At 44.9% G+C, this 23,865-nt stretch overlaps 2 protein-coding genes across 5 annotated transcripts in view; both read left to right on the top strand.

Moving 5' to 3' along the window:
* Positions 1-10,498, top strand: part of LOC147029856 (uncharacterized) — a 41,045-nt gene extending 30,547 nt beyond the window's left edge. For 2 of the 4 annotated variants that reach the window (XM_085873278.1, XM_085873277.1), the window contains exons 2-5: positions 2,034-2,111; positions 2,358-2,380; positions 3,822-3,921; positions 9,943-10,498. In XM_085873278.1, coding sequence (XP_085729404.1) covers positions 2,034-2,111; positions 2,358-2,380; positions 3,822-3,921; positions 9,943-10,107 — 366 coding nt within the window. In that variant the 3' untranslated portion in view covers positions 10,108-10,498. Of the gene's footprint in view, positions 1-2,033; positions 2,112-2,357; positions 2,381-3,308; positions 3,922-7,305; positions 7,362-9,942 lie in introns of all 4 variants that reach the window. The other 2 variants (XM_085873279.1, XR_015056111.1) reach the window with 2 other exon arrangements.
* Positions 10,499-15,254: 4,756 nt separating this feature from the next.
* LOC147029854 (protein FAM89A-like) overlaps positions 15,255-23,865 on the top strand; it is a 45,996-nt gene continuing 37,385 nt past the window's right edge. The window contains exon 1 of the mRNA XM_085873273.1: positions 15,255-15,278. The gene's annotated coding sequence lies outside the window, so the exon portion shown is untranslated. The remainder of the gene's footprint in view (positions 15,279-23,865) is intronic.

Below are 23,865 nucleotides of genomic sequence, written 5' to 3'. Positions count from 1 at the left end.
TCTTGGGTCAAAACTAAGATCCAGGCTTTCGGTGACATCTTGGATGCTGCTGTCCTGTCTGTGTCTGTTTGTGGTGAGGATGTTGAGGTCGTGGAGAGATTCACTTGCCTTGGCAGTGATATTCATGTCTCTGCTGGTTGCGAGTCAGAGGTCAATAGACGTCTGGGTCGGGCCTGGGGAGTCATGGATTCACTGGATCATGGGGTGTGGCGCTGCCGGTACCTGTGCGGGAGGACGAAAGTCCGAGTCTTCAGGTCCTTGGTACTGCCAGTCTTGCTCTATGGGTGCGAGACTTGGACTCTGACCAAGGATCTGAGACGGAGACTTAATTCCTTTGGTACCAGGTCTCTTCGGAGAATCCTTGGCTATCGCTGGTCGGATTTTGTGTCCAACGGGCGGTTGCTGAGAGAGACTCAGATGAGATTTGTTGCCTGCATAGTCCGTGAGCGTCAGTTGCGGCTGTATGGACATGTGGCTCGTTTTCCTGACTCTGATCCTGCTCACCAGATTCTCTCAGCGAGGGAGTCTCATGAGTGGAGGAGGCCAGTGGGTCGACCACGTGCCTCATGGTTGCAACAGGTTGACCATCATCTCAAGGAGATGGGGATGGGCCTGGCATCTGCCTGGGGGATGGTTAGACTGAGGCCCCTGGAGTACCGGCGGAAAGTGGACGCAGCGACGTGCTCTTCTGGCACATGCTCCCATACCTGACCTGATTGGCTCCCAAAGGGAGCTCATCTACACTTTGTCATAGACACAGGTGAAGGCCATTCAGCCCATCATGCCCGTGGCACATCATCCCTTTATCCCTCTCCAATACTTCCAGGTCCATCCATTGGGACCACACTCCATGCAGAACATTGGTGTTCCCGAAGCAGTCTCCTTGGCTATTGGGCACAATCCTGGACAGGTCACCACTCCAACACAGGATACCAGCAAGCTGGTACTTATTTTGCCAACTTCAGCAGGATGACAGGCTGAGTTAACCCCACTTGGTATTTATTCAACAGCCAAGTGGGATTTTAACTCAGGACCATGGGATCCCAAGCCCACAATGCCAACCATGAAGCCAACACCAGGCATATTTTAGTTTCAGTCAGAACTATGAATAATTAATTACTTGGGGAAGTCTCTGATGACTGTTTGGAACAAGAGGCAACATATTTGCACTTTCTTCGTGATTGATCCTGTAAAAGCAGAATATACTTCCAGGTACATAATTCCAATTTAAACTTCTCTACTGTTTCTGCTGCCACCACCTTTCCAGAGAGGCCATTCCATGCATCAACGACTCTCTGAGTGAAAGACCCTGTCTTCCATCTTTACTCTCCTCTTCTTTACTCTCAGACTTTACTCTCAGACTCTCCTCTTCTTTACTTTACTTTACTTTACTCTCCGCCCCCAGTCCTATCACTGTCTACTCTGCTGAATAATTCATCTGAACTTATTTTATCTCCAGCTTTCACTATCTTAAACATCTCCATCATATCTCTCGTAACCGCCTTCCTTCTCGTGTATGAAGCCCTGTCTCCTTCAGTCGCTCCTCATTGCAGAGTCAAACGAGACCCGGAATCAATCGAGTAGCCCTGCGCTGCACCCTCTCTACGGCATCTATGTCCTTCCAGAACTGTGGTGACCAAAACTGTACACAATATTCGAGATGTGGCCCTCACTAAATTCCTGTACAATGTTAACACCATCTCTTTTGGTTTATAATTTATCTCCCTCCGAGTACAACCTCAAACCGATTTGCTTTACCTATAGCTGCCTGGCACTGTGCTGCCTGCTTACCCACCATTTCTATGACCTCCCCCAGATCCTTCTCCTGTGCGACACGCTCCAAGATTGCCCCTTAAGTGCATGATGTCATCTCTATTTTCACTATTATTATGACCATCCCCAGCACCTTGCATGAATAACAAGGGAATGCTCACGTCCAACATTAACGGGGACTCTAATTTTGCTATCTGTTTCACCATTCCAAACAATTCACCTTTCATTGATTCTCTTTCCCCGTGTTTGTCCTGATCCAGGCCTGGATCGTGAACATCATTGTGATTGGATGTTCGGTCCTTCAAATCATAACTCTCTTTCTTCTCCTCTTGGCACTGGTAAGTCATCTCCAAGCACATGGGTAGTTTAACATTATTCAGAAACATAAACAAATAACCATTCCTTGAGAAGGACAGATCCTTTGCAGATGTGTTGGTTTTGTCTTCGAAGCTCGTGAATGGAGCGTTCACTTGCATCCATCCATCCATGTGAATGGGTACACAGTCAGACACATGTACAAATACATCCAAGCCATTGTCTTGCCTTGATTTCTTGATTCTGATGTTGTACAATTTTGTTTTCAGGTGCTGAACGAAAATTCGTCGAGGTAAGTAAGAAGCTGTTGTGATTGTGGTCATGGGTACCAGTTGGTTGATGAGGATGTTTTTATCTTGCCAAAACGAAGTTTTTTTCAAGATATGTAAGTCAGCTTGTATGTTTTTTGTTTTTGTTTGTCTGTAATCACGTATAAAAAATTCTGCAGAGCACAGTTATCATTGGAAATTTTTGTAACTTCGCATATCAGAGGCCTATAGAGGTCCCTTTCAGCGCATAAAATTTTGAAGGTCAAGGTCAAAGGTCAACGTCACTTTGTCGCAAATCAGGGGAGTCGACGAAACCCTTATTTTTTGAGTAATTTTGATCGGATCGTCTTCAAACTTCATGGGAATATAGTTCATGGTCTGGCGCTCAGCTGATTAATTTTTGGTGGCGATTGGCCTTGACCTTCATATGTTTTTTTTTTTTTGTTTTTTTTTTTTGTCTGTAATCACATATAAATCACTCTGCAGAGCACAGTTATCATTGGAAATTTTTGGAACTTCGCATATCAGAGGCCTATAGAGGTCCCTTTCAGCGCATAAAAATTTGAAGGTCAAGGTCAATTTGTCGCAAATCGGGGGGGTCGACGAAACCCTTATTTTTTGAGTAATTTTAATCTAATCGTCTCCAAACTTTATGGGAATGTAGTATATGGTCTGGCGCTCAGCTGATTAATTTTTGGTGGCGATTGGCCTTGACCTTCATGGTTCGCGCCTGAGGTCAAACATATTTGACCCCAAAGTCAAATTTTCAAGGTTTCGGAACCATATCGTGTAGTTCCTCAAATTGAACACCTCAAAATGGCACCACAGCCGACTGCTTTCTGGATATGTCAAGCTTGAGACATTATGACGTCATTTGGTGACGTTGTGAAGCAAACACATTTTTCATGGTTACTCTGAAGAACGATTCTCATCGGAATCTCTCGTCGGCAGATATTCCTCAAGGAGTCGCTCCTGGTGGATAGCAGCTCTGTTCACCTCATTGTGACCTCAAAGAAGTCACACGTGGTCACCTTTTGGCAAGATACGGGACATTGGTTTATTTTTTTTTGAACATCAGGATTGCTAGTCTTACTTTCTGTCTCACTCAAACTCTCGCTACCGGGCTAACTTTAATCTCTCTTTCTTGCAAACAAACATCACATACTTTTCTTTCTCACTCATTTTCACTCCTCACTTTACATTCTCTCTCTTTTTTTTATTTTTTATTTAAGGCCTGGCCTTGATGAGGACTATTTCGTCCGTGACTGGAGCCTTCAATAAAGAAAAAAAAATACACACGTGTGTGCACATGCATACACTGACACTCTAATTGCGCACACCGATCCAGGCAAATAAAAGGGAAAAAAGCATCGGATGAATATGACGCTGAATCTGTATTCCACCGCCTCGACTCTGGATTTTTAAGTTATTTTGTATTGATTATTATTTGTTGTTTTTCAACAGCTGCAAATCCACCTGTATTAATTTCTGGGAGACAGGTGTTCAGCTATTAATGGACAGTGGCAATGTGAGTGGAAATGTAGAAGATCCAACTCCTCTCCAGGTAAGTGCTTATTCTTGAATGGGTATCTTCTTTAACTCGAAGACAAATGTCAATACTTTGCAAAATAGCAGTCAAGGGGTGATTGTGCTTTTATATGTCACTCTGGTTAAACAAAAACAAAAACTTTCATTGCATCTTTCTTGCATTGTGAGCGTCCGGATTTTCTCCAGCAACATCAAGGCAATAAGCCTGAAAAAAAGTCTCGTGGAATCTCCTGAGATTCTCATCAGATACGTCATATCTAAGGAGACATCAATAAGGTTTTTGGAGGGCAAGTTCAGAACAGAATGAAGATTTGAAAAGAGCCAATCCAACCCGGAAACTTTTCATACAATTGTGTGTCCCCTGATATTGATGGGACCTGGGATAGCCTGCTCTTATGCACAAATTCATGCGATCTCTTCTTCAGTTACCATATCGATCTTTTCACCCATGGTACACTGAATCCTACGGTGAGGCAGTTGCCTTGAAACAACTTGCCTTCTCTTCATGGAAGGCAAATTTGACTGACCGCAACCTCAGATCACTCCACAAAGCACTCAAAATGTATGTGTCCACTCTCAGGAGAGTAGAAAACATCTTGTCAACATCAAGGCTCAACTTTCAAACCTTTCTCCTTCCTCCTTCCTCAAAAACCTGGTGGCACCTTGTGTTTTGGAGTGAACTCCCCCTCCATCCCTTCGTTCACGACAAATGGCACCACAGCTGACTGCTCGTGAGAGGTCCACACGACTCAATTATGTGTTTGCTTCAAAATCTTGCATTCTGAACCCCTCGCTCCCTGTTCCCATCCGATTCCATCATGCCCAACTGCTCCTCCTGCATTCTGTATTTCTCACCTGTAAAGTTGTGGAAGTTTCTGGCAACCCTCGACTCTAATTCTGCAACTGGCTTGCAAGTTAGTCAACATCTCTGTAATACACAAACGTGGTGCATAAATGGATCCTCAACTGCAAGCCAATTAGCTTGCTTCCAATTCGAAGCAAGGTCATGGAATCTATCATTAGAGTTGACATCAAATCCTTCCTTTTCTCCAACGGACTGATCTCAGATTTCAGACCCAGTCATTCTACCTTGGACAGGTTGCTTTTACTCTCCCAACAATGGAGAGAAGCCCTCAATCTCAGAGGTGAGATGAGGGCCATCTCCATGAACATATCTCAAGCATTTGATACAGTCTGTTACCCTACCTTGATCTCCAAATTCTCTGCTTTTGGAATCCAACGTCACCTCTTCTCATGGATAATGGACTTCCCCCACTTCCATATTAGGCGTTAAGCTCTTAATGGGGTTCTTTCCTCTTTATCATTGATCTTTCTGATTCCTTGGAAAATCCTACCTTTCTCGATGTTGAAGGTTCTGCCCTGTGCCATGTAATTTCTCTTCCTTTAGACAGGCAGGGCAACAGCCTCTTTCCTCTCTGCAGACTTTGATAGAAACAGGAGCTGGACCACCACTTGGAATATGTCTTTCAACTCAGACAAATTACACACACTCAGCCTGTCTCTCCGAAACGACAGTCCGACATACCCTCCCATATACTTCCGAAACAAACCACTTGAAGAGGTTAATTCACTCAAACTTTTGGGTCTCACCATCAGCCACGATATTTCTTGGGCAGACCATATTTACAAGATGGCCTGCAAAGCCCACCCACTGACTGAGCATCCATCCTTCGTCGTGCATCGTCTTTCCTCGTTCAATATGAACCTTTGACAACCTGTGGCCTTTATTCACAGCTGAGTGGAGTACTGCTCTCCCTTTTGGGCTGGCATCCCTGACTCACACCTTGCCCTTGATGCCGTGGAAAGCAAGGCCCTAAAAATCATTGGGATCTCCTGCAACAAAACTGAGTTTCGAGGCCTGTTACTTTCGCATCGTAAGTGGGTTGGTGGACTCTCTATTCTCCCAACTTCTTTTTGGTCTTGCACCCTCTATCCTCTCTTGGCTCTGTCCCTCCCAAGTTTCTTCAGAATGCACATGGTCTATCACTGCCAGTAACATTCTTTTTGTTGAACAATAAAATTCCCTTCTCATGACTCACCTCCACTCATTTGTTCCTCTTTTCTATCACCTGTGGAACCAACTTCCCCCATATGATCAGTCCCATTCTTCACTCCATGGTTTCAAGACAGCTGTTTAGCGTTATCCATCTCTCATCCATACTCATGACCTCTTCCACCCCAAATTACCCCATTTCCAAGCACTCCCTTTTGCCAGGTTATTGTGACCCCCCCCACAACTCTTTTCATTTGTAAGTTGACGGTTGTTTTTTTCCTTTTCTTTTTCATCCCTGCTTTCCCCTTCCTTTTCATGCTGTGTATCATTCAGCATATGTGCAGTTTGTTCAACCTCATGTGCCCTTCTGTCCCTCCCCTTGATCTCACTCTCACTTCTATTCTGCTGTTGGTGTTTTCCCCCTTTTCATGTTGTTCCCTTACATTCTGCTCTCGCTCCTCCACAAGCTTTGATCATACATATATTCCAAAAAAAATTCTGCCGTGGAATCCAAGGCAATTCAAAATCATTGGTATCCCCTGAGATGAAGCCGAGTCTCTGGGTTTATTACGTTCACATTGCAGAAAGGTTGGAGGTCAATCTTCGACTGCTTCTTTACCGGTCTTGCACCCGCTGCCCTTTCCATGCTCTTCCCTTCTCCTTCCCACTCCAGGTTTCTGTGCATCACAGGTGGTCTGCCGGTTTTCCATTTGTGATGAAACTCACAACATCCAGATTCATTGCTCATCTCCACTCGTTTTTTCAAATGTTATCTCACCTGTGGAACCACTTCCTTGGTCTGTTCAATTTAGTTCTTCCCTCCAGTGCTTTGAGATAGATGTTCACCACCATCTCAGGTCATCACCTCTGTGGAACTGACATACATTTTTGATGTGACCTCAATTGTAAAGCCATGATCTCATGACACATTTTTTTAACCCTTTGAACCCTCATGGCAATTTTAGCAGCCACTTCAAACTTCCATATTCCAGGGAGGCCAGGGTGTGGGAACAAAGTCCAAGGAGATCAAGGTTCAAATGGTTAACATTTTTCACCATCACTCGAGTAAGGTTTGTCTGATCAGAATAAAATTGGCCTCCCTGGATAGCTGAGAGTGAGCCACATTTACGCTTGATTTACATCATTCCCCTCCAAGTTGAAGGTCAAAGTTTTACACCATTTGGACTCCCAAACTACCATTTTGGTTTTTCTCCAATTTTTCTGTGAATGTGTGAGTTGTATCTTGGATTCAGCTGTGACTTTTGGAATGAAATTTTGCATTGATATAATGGGAGTAAAAAGTATGTGGGGTTGACATTGTTTTTGACCTTTGACTAATTTTAAGGTCATGACCTAATTACAGGCATTTTAACATTTTCCCACCAGAACTCGTCTTTGGTTTGTCTGATCAACACAAAAGTGCCCTCTCCAGATAGCCTGGAGTAAGCTGCATTTATGCTTAACTAGCTGAAGTACCCGGGAATACCCGGGAATTTTGCCCTATTTTGTGCCCACGAAGTGATACTCACCGTTTGCAGCCACGCTCCCAGCCCGTCAACAGGACTCCTGCACCCCTCCAAACGGGTTTCGAGCCCACATTCGCTCCAACAGCAAAGCGACCTCCATTTTTGTCAATTTGACTAACCCACTAACTCACATTACTCTGACTCCAGGGTCACTTGGGTGGGAATCATTCCTCCTCCCAATCACTCATCACACCATGCATACCACATTCGCTCCATACACACAGGCTCGCTGGCCCTCACTCACTCCATACACACAGGCTCGCTGGCCCTCACTCACTCCATACACACAGGCTCGCTGGCCCTCACTCACTCCATACACACAGGCCTGCTTGCCCTCACTCACTCACATCATTTATCTTCCCTTTATCAATTGTCTCCCTCACCCCCCTTTATGGCTTGCCTGGCTCATTCATGAGCAGATTGATCTGCAGTTAGCTGTTGCCGTGCGCGTGCAGTTCGAGAATTCAAATAACAGGAGGAGAATGTGTATGTTTAAAAAGTCAACGAATACGAACATTTTGTATTTCAAAAAACCCTAGCGTTTTTAACCGTGAAGCCTTTTGTTATGATTAATACGCCGGCGCACTATTTGAAAGCCTTTTTTTTTTTCCTCATGGAAATTTTCTTTATTTTATTTATATACATATATATTTATGTATTTTTTTAACATATTTTTTTCATTTTTATGGAGAGCCACTTTGCGCATCCTGGAGCTGAATGTTAGTTCTATATATGTGTAAAGTTTCATCAAGATCGGTTCACTGGTCTCGGAGCTTATTCGTCACAAAAAACAGACAGACAGGCACAGACAGAAGGACTGTCATTTATAGAGTATATTTAAATCATACCCCTTCGAGTTTCATGTCAAGGTCAAATGGTGGTCTGAAAATAATGCTTTCTTTTTCATTCCTCAATCTTGCCAATGTGGAATCTCAAATAATGTTTGTCTCACATCATCATAGTGGATCTGCATCTAAGTTGTACACCTGATATTGATGAGTGTTCTTCACCTACATTTTTCCGATTGTGACGTGATTAACAAAAAACACATTTTTGATCAGAACTTGAAGAATTTTCCTGTGATTTTCATGATGTTGAGTTTTTTTTGGAGAGATTCGAGGTGGAGACGCATTTTCTTAATTTACACTCTTTCCCTAAATGTTGACGGTGAAGGTCACGTGGTGGTCCGAAAAGAATATTACATCATTGGATTGCAGGTGCCGGGGCAAGGCTTTCCCTTGGTGATGGCTTTGTTGTTTCAGATATCTTGTTATTTCTGCCCTCATTAACCCTCTCCAAGTTCACCACTCTCCGTGTTTCCAGGTTCTCAGATTTTCCCCTCTCCCTCATCCTCCTCTTCTTTTTAAAAAATTTGTTTGTTTCATGATTGCTTCCACAGTTTTCCTTTCCACTTTGATTGAGAATTTGCATGTATAACCACCATGATCACCCCATGTATCCCCCCCCCACCTCCTTAATCTCATTCTTCCCCATCTCCTTTATTATTACCGCCGCGAAAGGTGAAGAAGGTGATGTTTTCAACCCTTTCTGTCTGTTTGTCTGTGTGCAGGATATCTCAAAAAGTTGTGGACGGATCCGGATTCAATTTTGTGGACAGATTCGGTGTGTGAAAAGGAAGAAACAATTAGATTTTGGTGAAGATCCAGATCCGAATCCGGCGACTGGAATTTTTTAAATGATTCGTTGCCATTGAGAAATGGTGCCAAAAATGATAGAAAGCATATCTCATAAAGTTGGAGACGGATTCGGACGAAGCTTTGTGGACTTGTTGGGTGTGTGGCATGGAAGATTTTATTCCATTTTGGTGAAGATCTGAATTCGCATCCGGATCTGATAATAATTGTTAGTGATTCTTCATCATTGAAAGACGGATTTAATCTATATATAGCACGATATCTCAAAAAGTCGTGGACGGATTCGAACGAAACTTTGTGGACAGGTTGGGCGTGTCGCAAGGTCAAATTCCTTTGATTTTAGTGAAGATCCGAATCCGGATCCGGACACGACAATTATTCAATTTATAAAGTGATTCTTCACCATTGAGAGATCGGGCCAAAAACTATATGTAGCATATTTGAAAAATGCATTGGGCTGGATATGTTCTTGTGGATCAGGCAGTGCATGGCGGAGTTATGCGCTCCAACAAGTGCCCTTCTTGTTCATTCTGTTCATGTCTGGACTGTTCTGTGTTCTACCATGTCCATGAGTCTCCATCCTGTACACAAAACATACCTTGCAAAATGATGTTAAATCAAACTCCAATTAATGTTTGATTCTCTCGAATACAAAGTTAACATTAACATTGAATTACCTTCATAAGTATGCAGGAGTTTTTGTTTCCTCTGTCTTTCATTGATAAGTTTCCCCAGTTGTGGTTGTCGTTTCTAAACAGTGCATTCATTTCGGCAACTTGCTTGTTCACTTTAATGCTTTCGAATTAAGAGTTTGTTTTGACTTTTGTTTCACTTGTTTCTAGAACTTGCAACTCAACCTGGAATTGATTGAAATAAAGATTCAATCATTGCTGCACACTCAGGTGCAGGAAGAGAAGAAGAATGTCCAACAGACGAGTTCACATCAAGTTCACCATCATGCCTGCAAATGTCCATTTCACCATGCCTCAAAACATCCTGTCAAATAGACTTTGTGAAAACGTTTGGGAATAGCCTGCAGCTTATTGTCTGGGCACCACAGAGTCCTGAGATGAACATTATCGATCATGTCTGGGAATACATGGAGTGGGAGCTGCGTCAAGGCCGACCTCAGCTAAGTTGATTTGATGTCTTCACGGGTTCAAGCACTCTGTGATACCAAAGGACATGCTCCCAGATACTAAAACATATGTAATCCATTTTATTGTGCTCAAATTGTGTTGGTTTATTCCAGCAGAGCTCTGAAGATGACGGAAAGTGTGGTGTGCGGGTCAAAGGTTTTACCACATTTATGTACATTAAATGCGTTGTTCTCGTTGTCTGAAATCACTGGGACTTTGTCTCCTTACTTTGTAAATAAAGTTACAATTCTTCTTAAAATGTGGCGGCGAGTTTGCATTATGTATTATTCTTGTGTACTCTACTTTAATAGTTTAGGCTTGCTATTTTTATTCTTCCATTTTAAAATATATATTTGCACAGAATTACTTTGTTTTATTGATTTTCTTGAAATGATAATTTATTACATAAAAAGGCACACAGCATTTATTTTGTCACAGTTATATTGAAGGTGAAGAGAATGATGAAACTATCCCCAGTTTTCTCGGAACATTCCTTATTTTTGCATGTCATATCTTATCATTCTTTTGTTTTCATGATGAAGTTCCAGAGCCACTGCTGACCGACACATTTCTTCCTCCTTTCTTTCACCTGTGGAACCAGCTCCCTCAGTCTGTTCAATCCCAGTTTTCCTTCCAGACAGAGCAACCAAGCCAAAACCTAATAATACTGTATCCCCACATGCGACTGATGTGCACCTCCAGCCATCAACACAGGTTCATGTCGGTTCACATCAAAACTTAATGACACGTCAGCACAGGTTCACTGAATACATTACAACCTCTACTCCCCCTTCCCATCCCTCGACAAAAGTCTCATGAACCCAGCTACACAACCTGAGTTTTTAATTTATTTTTTTTCTGCATTGTTGAGGCTCGTGGGAGAGGTAACACGCAGGTCAAGTCAGGTCAGTTCTCGGAGCAGCGCGTTGCTGTGTCCACTTTCCACCAGTACTCCAGGGGCCTCTGTTTGGCCACCCCCTGGCAGATGCCTGGCCCATCCCCATTTCCTTGAGATGCTGATCATCCTGCTGCAACCATGAGGAACGTGGTCGGCCCATTGGCCTCCACCACTCATGAGGCTTCCTTGCTGAGAGAATCTGGTGAACAGAATCAGCTTCAGGAAAACGAGCCACATATCCATACAGCCGCAGCTGACGCTCACGGATTATGCAGGCAACAAATCTCATTTGAGTCTCTCAGCAACCGCTCGTTGGACACAAAGTCCAACTCGCAATCGCCAAGGATTTTCCGAACAGTGATACTTTGGCAGTCGGTATCTTCACCCAGTATGCAACCTTGCTGTCTGCTTAACTCCGTCTTTCGTATGACAATAGATTATTTCTTCATCAACAATACCAGGCCAGTCTGACAATAGAAACACCAGCACCTCAGACAGCAATAGATCTGTTTTGGTGTGGGATGCAGGTGGTCTCGATTCCACGTGCAAAGGAGAGGAATTCCACTGGATGAACTATCTCTACTGTGATGGGAACACCGGTTGGAAACTCATGAAGTGAAATGTGGCTGAGTATGTACCAGTGCCCAAATGCAGTCCTGGCTTGTTCTTGAAATGATATGCCAACAGCGACTTCGCCCTTCCCTGTATCCTTATTGATGTCATCGTTCGAATCCTATCACGTTTGCTTCGTGAAACAGTTTCCAGATGCTTGTGGTCATTGTTTATTGTGAATTAATGTCCAGAGGGATATGGATGAAATTTCTTGACAGTCCCTCTCTAACTGTGAATGACTTCCTTCCGCTGGTGATGTCACTTGGTGCCATCGATGACATGTGATGACCTCGATTCCAAAAGTTGAGTCGTCTCACAAAAGCACCAATGCTTTGGTGCTATCAAAATGCACCACCACAGCAGATGACTGCAACACGAACAGTGCTTTTGATTTCATAAAAACCTTTCTGTTGAGCTGGTACCCCAATTTTATTTGGTACCTTTCTGGAGTAAGGTATGCAAAGGTACATGCTTCGACAGCAGCCAAAAGATCGGAGCACCCAACAGCTTTTATCAGATTTGGTTGTCTAATGGTTGGAGCATCCCCTCTGAATCTGGGAGATCAGTGGTTCAAACCCTGTCTTCATCGATCAGGGAGATCAGTGAGTCATACGAAACACCTTCGAAATGGTACGTGCTGCTTCCTTTGTTTATGGAGCCCAGAAAAAGAACCATAATTTGACAATACGAGTGGAGGCTTTCATGGGCCAAAAAACCTCCTCACGTGTTGAAGTTTCTTGGAAGGGAACCTAATATTGTTGTGGGCGGTTGTCGGTGGTGAGGAACGGCTGCCAGGTGGAGCAGTCAAGCCGTCTCCCACCGAACACCCGGAATTGCAGGCTGTAACCTTCGGACAACTCCGAAGGTCACGGGTCACTTAAGGACCGTGCTTGCCAATTCTCTGACGACGTGGGTTAGGGTTAATAGCCAAATTTCAATATACCCAAGTACCCACGTCATCAAATTACCGGGGAGGTCACACCCTCGACGGACCTTGGGCGGAACAGGCCTTTAACCGAGCCCGAACCGGGTGTAAATCGAGCGGGGATTACCAAGGTCGTTCGGTCCAAATGAACAATTACGGCACGACGGACTACCGAACTCCCAATACGCACCGTGCCAAACCAATGAAAGAAAGTGACAGACAACGAGCTGGTCCATTGAATAATCTGGGTTGATTTATAATGGGGCAGGGGAGCACAAAAAGAGCAGAGTGAAACCGACTGTCAAGAAGGAATGCAAGTTATGCACAAGGCACTGAAACAATTGCGACTTTTTGACTGGACCAGCAGACACACACGCACACACCCAAAATAAATGGTGGTCGTGGCCTTTATTTGGCCCTTCAGCTCGGGAGGGAAGGAGAGCTGAGGGCAAGAGTCTGCACTTGCACCTGTCCGACTCGTGCAATGTGGTCGAACTGGGTTGGCGAGACTCAAACCCACCACCTCAACGCAGCACCAGGGTCGAGGGATAGAGTGACGGATGCCAGTGAGCAAGAAGGCAGCCGAGGCAACAGGCGATCAAGGCCGAAAATTTTCCAGACGGATCAGACGACACCAGGCGAGGCAGATCCAGACAGAACGTACCGATCACTCTCCTCTCCTGAGGTGGGAGGTATTTCTTCCCTTGCCACTAGCCTCCTAATTGGACGGTTGCGTTGCACGATTCGCTGGCCGTCCCTCATTGGACAGGCCCATGGTAGGAGGGGCAACTCCCACCCTTCTGGGTGGAGTCCCGATCTGAGGCGATGAGCCTCCTCATTGGACGAAGGGTGCGCCCTTGCCCTCGTGGGTGGAGGAGGCTCTGAGGCGATGAGCCTCCTGATTGGATGAAGGGAGTGCCCTTGCCTTCGTGGGCGGAGTCGGCTCTGGAGGGAGGGTCCCATCTGCAGCCAGAAACACGTGCGCTGTTGCGTCGGTGGAGTGAGGCGACGGTGGCGCTGTTGTTGTTGTTGTTGTTGTTGTTGTTGTTGTTAAAAAAACCGAACTAAAAAAATTAACCCACAGCACACACATCAAATTCCCATCAGATAAAAGGGATTCCAACCCGAACTAAAAGCACAAACTTATTGAAATAACGGAATTGCGGGGGCTGCTGACTGTGTGCGAACGGCTTCCAAATCCGTAACAATATATCGTTCGTTTCCCCCCACCCCCGCCCCCCCTCCCCGAAGGGGATACAAGATGATTGCTGTGCTTGTGTGTGTGTGTGTGTGTGTGTGTGTGTGTGTGTGCGCGCGTGTGTGCGTGTGTGCGTGTGTGTGTGTGTTTGCGTTTGTGTGTCTGTGTGCGTTTGTCCACATCTATATGTTTTCGCTTTAAAACTAATTTTCTCTGCAGCTGTTGGCCGATCGATGCAAAACTTTAAACATTGGAGTTTTTATTGCTAATTCCTACGTCATAAGTCACATGGTATGTCACTCATGTTGGATTAGGTAAAAATCTGGACATCTTTTTCTCCGAAACCGCTTCACGAAAAAAAATTGAAACTTGTCATCTGTCATCAACTGCCCATGGGGAAAAATCAGGTGACGGGGAGTGTTCCAACCATCATTGGTTGAATTGAAATTATTATCTGAAAAAGCTGAAACGTCATATATCTGATCTCTGACCCGATCTGAGTGAAGAATTAAATTTATGACTTTCCTAACCCATACCAAGAAACGAAGTAACATAATGGGGTGCATGGATGATACTGGAAGATGGGCCATAATAGCAGTGGGCTGTAATGGTGGCGTGTTCAGTTGATGATGGTATTTGTGTTCAGAGTGAACGCGCGAGGTGAGATTATACACTCTACGAGTCATTGAAATGTTTAAACGGTAAACAGCAACCAAGCACAAACCTAATAACCAGACAGCCCTCCATATGACTGATCCCCATCTTCCGGGATTGATGTCAACACACTTTAACTGTAAATACACAACACTGTACTCATGATCTTTTCTACCCACATTCACCCTGCCCAAGTACACCCCTTTGCAGATTATTGTTTTCTCCCCTTTCCCTGTAACCCAAATTTTCATGGTTTTTGTTCCATCTCTGTTTGAACCCATTTTCCATCACACTCCTTAAGTTTGAGCTTTATTATATCACTTCAAGTCTGTTGTGTGTCACCTCCTGTGTTGTTCTCATCATTCTCTCCACCAATTCTTCCTCTCTCCCTCTTTTGTTCCTCCATCCTGCTGTTGTTGTGTTTTCCCCATTTCCAATGTGTTCATTGTGTTTTCGACTTTGTTTCCCAAAAAGGAAGATTGTGGAATTATTGTCGAACGTGGTGTACCCTCATTGTTCTTTTCAGCGGGGCTGGCTTCTCCCTCGATTATGAGGTTTCGTTTTCAAGACAAAAACCGATTTAAACACAAAATTGACCTGATGAACGGAGAAAGATCGAAGTGTATCAAATAAAACAATAAACTTCACTGAAATAAATGAACGGATTTGTAAAATCTTTTTTTTTTTTCTCGGAAAGACGTCACAACACGACGATCAAGAAAAGAAAACAACATGTGAAAGTCTTCAATGAGGTGAGTGAGGCCTGTTGGGGGGAAAATCTGTTTGTGTACGAAGTGTGAGGTTCATATTTATTTATTTATTCTGTGGGGTTGGTGGAAGAACGTGTTGGATGAGGAACGGTCTCTTGAAAGGGAGTGAGTGGTTCGTGATAAACCATTGAGGCCTGTCCAAGCAGTTTGGTGATGTTAATGATTTTCTCGTACTGTACTGTACTGTACTGTACTATACTGTCCTGTACTTTAATTCTCTTGAACTGTTTTCAGTCAATTTTAGTCATTTATCGATGTTTGAAACATGAAAGAATCAAGTATCATGAATATTGAATGTTTGTGTATCCTTGGTTGAAAATGAAAGGCCTCGATCTGGATGGGATGCATTTCCAAATGGGGTGAAGAACGTTTCAGTCCTTCCCTTCCTCTTTGATTTGCGATGACTGGTGAGGCAGAGCCAGAGGCGATGACTGACTGATGGGGCAGAGCCAGAGGCAATGACTGACTGGGACAGAGCCAGAGGCGATGACTGACTTCACATCATAACATGTGTGAGCTGTGAGCTGCACTTCACCCATGATGAAAACTAGTTACAAAAACAATCAAATTCTGACAAGTTTACATCTAAAAACACGTTATGATTTACTGTTTATTAAATTGCAGTAATTTGGAGCATCACCATCAATATGGGAATATTTCACAACGGATTGATATCCACATGATGCATCACAAAGTTAAATGCACATCCTTCAATAACAAACATCCAGTAAAAGTGCATCCAAACAATCATTACTACTTTTTTACCCCTCAGCCTGAATTGGTTGAGGGGTATTGTCATCACAGGCGTTGTCCGGGCGTCTGTCAACTTTTGGTTTCCGTCAATTTCGAGAACGCCTTGTCCGATTCAATCCACTTTTGCAGGGTATGTTGGGGTTGAGTAGAGGAAGGTTCCTTTCGAAAATGGGCGCGCTGAGATTTTCAATGTGGCCTCCATGGCAGCCATCTTGAAAGTGGTTTCCGTCGATGTCGAGGAGAACGCCTTGTCCGATTAAATCCATTTTTGCAGGGTGTGTTGGGGTTGAGTAGAGGAAGGTTCCTTTTGAAAATGGGCACGCTGCGATTTTCAATGTGGCCTCCATGGCAGCCATCTTGAAAGTGGTTTCCGTCGATGTCGAGGAGAACGCCTTGTCCGATTAAATCCATTTTTGCAGGGTGTGTTGGGCTTGAGTAGAGGAAGGTTCCTTTCGAAAATGGGCGCGCTGAGATTTTCAATGTGGCCTCCATGGCAGCCATCTTGAAAGTGGTTTCCGTCGATGTCGAGGAGAACGCCTTGTCCGATTAAATCCATTTTTGCAGGGTGTGTTGGGGTTGAGTAGAGGAAGGTTCCTTTTGAAAATGGGCACGCTGCGATTTTCAATGTGGCCTCCATGGCAGCCATCTTGAAAGTGGTTTCCGTCGATGTCGAGGAGAACGCCTTGTCCGATTAAATCCATTTTTGCAGGGTGTGTTGGGGTTGAGTAGAGGAAGGTTCCTTTCGAAAATGGGCGTGCTGCGATTTTCAATGTGGCCGCCACGGCAGCCATCTTGAAAGTGGTTTCCGTCGATGTCGAGGAGAACGCCTTGTCCGATTAAATCCATTTTTTCAGGGTGTGTTGGGGTTGAGTAGAGGAAGGTTCCTTTCGAAAATGGGCGCGCTGCGATTTTCAATGTGGCCTCCATGGCAGCCATCTTGAAAGTGGTTTCCGTCAATTTCAAGGAGAACGCCTTGTCCGATTCAATCCATTTTTGCAGGGTGTGTTGGGGTTGCGTAGAGGAAGGTTCCTTTCGAAAATGGGCGTGCTGCGATTTTCAATGTGGCCGCCACGGCAGCCATCTTGAAATTGGTTTCCGTCGATTTCGAGGAGAACGCCTTGTTCATTTACTGCAACCACAAGTAAATTTTGGTCATCCAACTCCATCATTACTTCTCCCCAGGATCTGCTGGGATCTGGTGCATGTCGGCTGTTTGTTCCCTGGAGGCAGTGTTCGTGGGTGTTTACTATTCATTCCCTGGTGGTGATCTGGTGGGTATCAGTTGTTTTTTCACCAGAGGTGATCTTGGTAGGTTTTGGCTGTTCCTTCCCGAGAGGGGATCTTGGTGGGTATTGGCTGTTCCTTCCCTTGAGGTGATCTTGCTGAGTCTTTGAGGTCAAGTCTCAAATCAAGTTACAAGTTTTTGAGGGTAAATCTCAAGTTGAGTCTCAAGTCACCAGAGTATTACTTCAGTGTTCATCTTGTGTCAAGTCCCACATTCACTTATTGTTGTAACCAAAAATATTGATGGCACCCTTGTATTTTTTTTTCAAACAACTTTCATTTTTCTCCAACAATAAGTTGAAATTGACAAAAGTATTTCATCTCCACAATTCATTATTTCACTGTTAATATAACACCGTTACACTTTCACTGTCTCTCCGAAAGGACAGTATCGACCCCCCCTCCCCCCATCTTCTTTCTCAACAAACCTCTGGAAGAAGTCCCTTCATTCAAACTTCGGGGTCTCACTGTCTGCCATGATCTTCCCTGGAAAAACCAAATTTCCAACTTGGCCTCCAAAGCCAGTCGCCGAATCCTCCGTAATGGGAATCCTCCGTAATGCAAAGTCCTTCCTTGGCCCACCTGAGCTCCTGACCACATGCAAAGCTTTTGTCCACAGTCTGATTGAATACTAATCTCCCATCTGAGCTGGTGCTCCTGCCTCTCACCTTTCTCGGCAAAATGCTGTGGAAACCAAGGCATTTAGGATCATTCGCATCTTCCTCGATGAGGCTGTCATTGGGCCTCTCACGCTCTCACCGCAGGCAGGTCGATGGTCTTTATATATCCTTTCTATATCAGAACTTAATATATCCTTTTAAATCAGAAAATAAAAATAAATGGCATTGACAAAACTAGTGCGGGCCCGCACGTGCGTGACCGTACGTGCGTGGCTGTACGTGCAAAAAAAACCAACTTTCAAACCATGTGCCAGAAACAACAACCACACAGGCCGTTCCTTCTCACTCGCTTGCCCGTACGTGCAAACAAATCATACGTGAAAAAAAAAATTGTGAAGAATTGTGACGTCACAGCACCGTGTACTGTCATTGGTTGGTAAATAAATGGCCATAAGTTTGGAACCGCTTGTCCGATTAATATCAAACCTTGAAAAGGCACATCCACCGGGCCCCAGCAATATACCTGGCAACTTTCAATTAGATCGGACCAGTGGTTGTCGAGAAACAGCGGTCGCAGACACACACACAGACACACAAACACACACAGACATACACACACACACAGATTGCTGGAATTATAGATAGATAATTGACACCCTCGACTTAATATTTGGTATCACATCTTTTGGATAAAATAACTGCAGTCAAGCACTTCCGATAGCCATGAATGAGCTTCGTACACCTCCCTACTGGCAGTTTGACCCACTCTTCTTGTGCAAACTGCTCCAGTTCTCCCAGGTTTGAATGGTGCCTTCTCCCAACTGCTGTTTTCAGATCTCCCCACAGGTGTTCAATGGGATTTAGATTGGGACTCATTGCTGGCCACTTCAGAACAGTCCAGCGTTTTGTCTTGAACCGTCCCTGGGTGGTTGTTGAAGTGTGTTTGGGGTCATTGTCATGCTCAAGACCCATAACCTTCGACGGAGACCCAGCTTTCTGACACTGAGTTGAACATTGTGCTCCAAAATGCCTTGGTAATCTCCTAATTTCATGACGCCATGAACACATTCAAGGTACCCAGTGCCAGAGGCAGCACAGCAACCCCAAAACATCACTGAACCTCCTCCATGTTTGACTGTGGGGAAGGTGTTTTTTTCTTTGAAGGCTTCGTTTTGTTTTCTTCAAACATAGAGATGATGTGCTTTACCAAAATGCTCTAAGTTGGTCTCATCTGTCCACAGGATATTCTCCCAGAAGGATGTTGGTTTGTTCAGGTGTGTTTTGGCAAACTCCAGTCAGGCTTTCTTCCGTGTCTTTCTCAGCATTGAGGTCCTCGTGGGTCCAGACAGACAGAGAGGACAGAGAGGGAGACAGAGACAGAGACAGAGACAGAGAGATAGGGTGATGGGGTGTAGGGTCCACCCCACTCTCGCCCGGAAGTGAACCGGCTGGTTCACTTGTGTCCGAACGGGGTGTATGATGTATATGGTTGTGTTGAAGAGATACGAGGGTGTGATGTGCAAATGTCAGATAGTACTGAAAAGGGCCCTTGGTGCTTTGTTGATAGCGCTCTGTTGAAACAGAATGAGGGAGATACAGTTGAAGAAGGGAGAAAACCTGGAAAGTCTGTAAGTGGTGTCCGTGCCCAGGAGCGATCGCAAGATCAGTCATTCTTCCGTGGACTGGTTCTATGTGCTCCAGCTCCCTCTGCAGTCTTCAATCCAGGCTTCTCCGATCTTTCCTTTCAAGCTCTGAGATGAGGTCTCTTCTCCGCACTCAAACTTAGATTTTTATAGCCAAAATGTGTCTCTCCACATCCGCATGTCCCATGATCCGGCGGCTTCTCCATTGGTCGTCCGTGTGATCCAGTGAAGCCCATTGGTCACCTCGAAGCCTGGCAGCGCAGTGAGCGCCAACACCCAGGCAGTGCGGTTGTGCTGAGGCTCAGCAGTGCAGTGGCTGCCGAGGCTTGGGGTGTGCAGCTGGGGCTGAGGCTTCGTGGCGTGGTGCCGTGTGATCCTTCCTGTACTATCCCTTCTTCTCCTTTTGATGCCGTTTCAACCGTGAATGTCTTTTGTGGTCTGTGTCTGTCCGACAGATACAGACAGAGAATGGGGTTGACTCCATTGCAAGCACAACGCATGTTCCCTTCCTATACTGAACACTGGATTCCCAAGTTGGCGACACAACGGCACAACAAAATAACTGTACCCAGGTTTTTTGTGCTTTTGTACGCGTGATCCCGGGGGTCTCCAAAATCCGTCACAATGATACATCTACCCAAGTGCATTTTAAACTCACAAGTGGAATTCTTCATGCACACGTATGCTTCACTCCATTTGCCCTCCTTTATAATCTGCCATTTTGCAACCCGATTGCCACAAGTGTGGCAGGGTTTGAGTACAAAGCAGCCACATTGTTTTTATTCCATTCATATTAAAGAGCAGGTTGCGGGTCACCAAACATGTTCTGAAAATTTATCAATATGATTATATGTGGATTAAATAGTTCGATGCAAACTATTGTAGTTGCCTAACTATTGGAAAAATTAATGAAATTTAACTCCGACATTGTTATTTCTCGAGGCTGTTGAAAAAAACAGCCGCGTGCCATTTATGGATGGTGACGTCACGTTCTCCAAAATAAAGCGGACGCTCACTCGCTCATTGAAGAAGTGTCCAGTTGAGCGGGCCGTTCTTTCGCTTTTTTTGAGCTTGCAACTATCTATATTCTCCTTTTTTATTTTGAATTATTGTGGAATAAAGTTATTTGGATATTTGTACATCATGCCTCGTACGTGTGTCATCATGTCTTGCAAAAATGGCTGGAAAACGGGTAATCGCTCCCACCGATTGCCGAAGGAATCAAACATTCGCCGGCAGTGGATAAGATTTGAACAAACAAAACGGGCGAATTTTCCCCCAAAGAAAACGGGAAAAGAGGACCCTTTGGATAGACTTGTCATTTGTGGTGACCATTTCACAGCCGAGGATTACGAAGGCAAAGCAATGAGTGAGCTCGGTTTCAAAACAACTGCTTCAGTGAAACTGAAGCGTGACGCTGTGCCCACCATTCAGCCTTCTCCTCCTCAGCTGGCTCCTGCTTCATCTTCTCACACTGTCACCTCTCAAGCGAGGAAACACTCCTCAGCATACTGACAAGGTGGCTGGGAAGAAGCGACGACCTGCTGTGGATAAGCTCACTTGTGCCAGGTGAGTGCTGACAAATGGACAGTCTGATATGTTGCAAATTATATTGCCTACCAGCTTGCAAATTGCAAAAATTCAATTCCGATGGCACTGATATTTGATGTGTAATGGTTTGCACATGTTTCTTGAGCAGTTGGTGAGAGATCAATGTGGACCAGTGAGTGGTGTGGGTGAAGAGAGCCTTGTTGAAGACACAGAGGAGAACGCTCCTCACACACCTGACACTGGCCACTGTGCTGTGAGCACTCAGTGCTCCATCATCACTCCAAAACTTTATTATATCAAGTCACAGATGAATCAATCTTTACATTATTTCATGTATCGAACAAGAAAATGAAAATATACAAACCAATCTGTCTGGTGGAGTCTCAGTGTGAACTACCGGGCAGTCAGTCCTGCCACTTGCTCTTCCTTTGGGATCACTGCTGCAGTTTGTGGAGCCTATCCACTGATGGTCATCCAACTGGTTTTCATGGGGTAGGATCATAGTTGACCAAAATATAGTTGACAGCAATTCCAACCTGTACGTTTTCCAGGACAGCAATTTTTTATGGGGTCACGTGACCCCATTTATTCAACCCGAGAGCAACAAGCATGACACTTGGTTCATATAATCTATGGTTATTGCCAAATACGAAAATATCAATGACAGCAATTTCACCTTGTACTTTGACCTTGACAGTAACCTTTGACTTTGACCCAGGTACAATATACCAACGCTAGTCCACTCAAATGCGACAAGCATCGAACTTAGTTACTCCACAGTCACATTTGCTCTACGGCTAGGATACGGCGGCCGTACCCCCCTGAATTGACAGAAACGTGCAGCGGCCGCAGTGTTTCTGAGGTGGCCTCAGGGTGGCCCTAGGGCATATGGCTGTCTTTTACAGAGCGTTGGGGTCTCCGTGGAATTATAGCGCGGATTTATAAGTTTTCTCATTTCTGGGTTGGCCGTAGCAATTCGACAAGCCGTAGCCATGACGTAGATGTTCCACGTCGACCGTATGTAGGGCGTACGGTGGGCTTGCGTTATTTGTGCAGCTGCCGAAGGCTCTTATTAATGAAAAATGAATTTTGCCAACCCCCAAAATATTACAAAAAAACAAATAAAATTACGTTCGCCTTTGGGCCCTCCTGCGGTCACCTTGGGGGCACCTTGAGGCTTCCTTGCGTCTGCCTTGAAAATTCTATGGCAGCCGCAGGGACGCCTTTAGGTCACCGTGCGACATCAAATCAAAGACCGTACGGCACCGCCACATTTTCGGTCTCCACAATGTGTAAATACCCCGTGCGGCTACCCGAAAAATAAAAACATGTGTGACTGCAACATTGTGTGACCGTGGAAATACTGTGGCCGCCCTATAATTGCTTGTGGCTGGAGATTTTTTTAGACCCATCGGCCAAAATGTGACTGAAGCATTAAGCATGATCTCAGGATATTGCCAAACATGAAAACACCAATGACAGCAGTCTTTTCATGTACTTTGACCCTGACAGCATCCTTCCACATTGAACCCGAAATAATTTCAAATTAAATTTAATGCCAAATTTAACCAATGCCTCGACATAAAATAATCTTAAACCACGGCAGAAAACTAAGGCCCGGTTTCTCAAAACGGTAAGACGCGTCTTGGACGTAAGACGCGTCTTGCCGCTTCAAGAAACCGGGCCTAAAGCTTCACTTCCCATAGCACAAACGTTGGTTCTTCTTTCTTCGTCATCTTCCAAGTGGCATAAAAGATCCATACAATTGATCAGTATTGGTATTATGACGAGCAGTATTGGTCGTATTGATCAATTAATCCGTTTACGATTCTCTCCCGCTGTCACCACTCCAGGGTTCACCATCGGTATCCGGGGAGAGAGTGTCGATGGGCTGGTCTGGATAGCCATGGACGTATTCCTCGACATCAGTGTCGCACTCGTAAGGATCCGCTTTTGATTCCTCCGTCCCTGGCGCAGTCGATGAAGGCTTCTTCAGCTCTTCGTGTAGTACAGGCCCAAGAAACCACTGAAATGTGTAATTTTCAGTTGCATCCATTTTCCAGCCATAGTTGATGGGATTGATTCCGGCCGTTGGATTCGCCTTCTAAGCCGACGTCCACATCATGGATACATAGTGAGCCCTATTGAGATATTGTAGCAGGGTACGTTTGCAGGGGGGCAAGGAAGTGCAGTTGATCTTCCTCACATGTTCAGAGAACTTTCCCACGCCCACCATCTTGAAAAAGGCCTCTGCTCGTGCCTCATTGATGCATTTTGCTTTTTTATTGCCATACACGTGGCAAACTAATCGCTCCAACCCCAGCACTACCATTTTGTTGCCACACAAAGACTGAAGAGCCTTGACATATCCTTTTTGCATGATTTCAAACGGTTTCTGTTTTCCTTTTCAGTCGAAAGCAGACGTGTAGTCGCATCCTGTTGGGGCGTGAAAACCAACCACAGCCTCTGTTGTACCTGCTTCCGTATCCTCCAGTACGTGAGCGATTTCAGACACGTTGATGTAGCGGCGATTGTTTCTGCTTCCATAGTCGAGTATTATGCGGTGGGGATGTCTTGCAGCGACTGGCAACAGTTTCACTATAACGTCCGAGGATCGTACGGTCATGCCACCTCACATCGCCGTTGCAGCATGGTAGGCAATGAGAGTGTCTGCTTCCTCGTGTTGACCCTGATACTGTGGTGGAACAGACACCACCA

This window comes from Eptatretus burgeri, chromosome 3, assembly GCF_056783735.1.
Source record: "Eptatretus burgeri isolate ZD-2024b chromosome 3, Ebu_testis_v1, whole genome shotgun sequence".
Lineage (NCBI taxonomy): Eukaryota > Metazoa > Chordata > Myxini > Myxiniformes > Myxinidae > Eptatretus > Eptatretus burgeri.
Note: the sequence above shows the minus strand (reverse complement) of the source record. Positions and strands in the feature narration are given on the sequence as shown.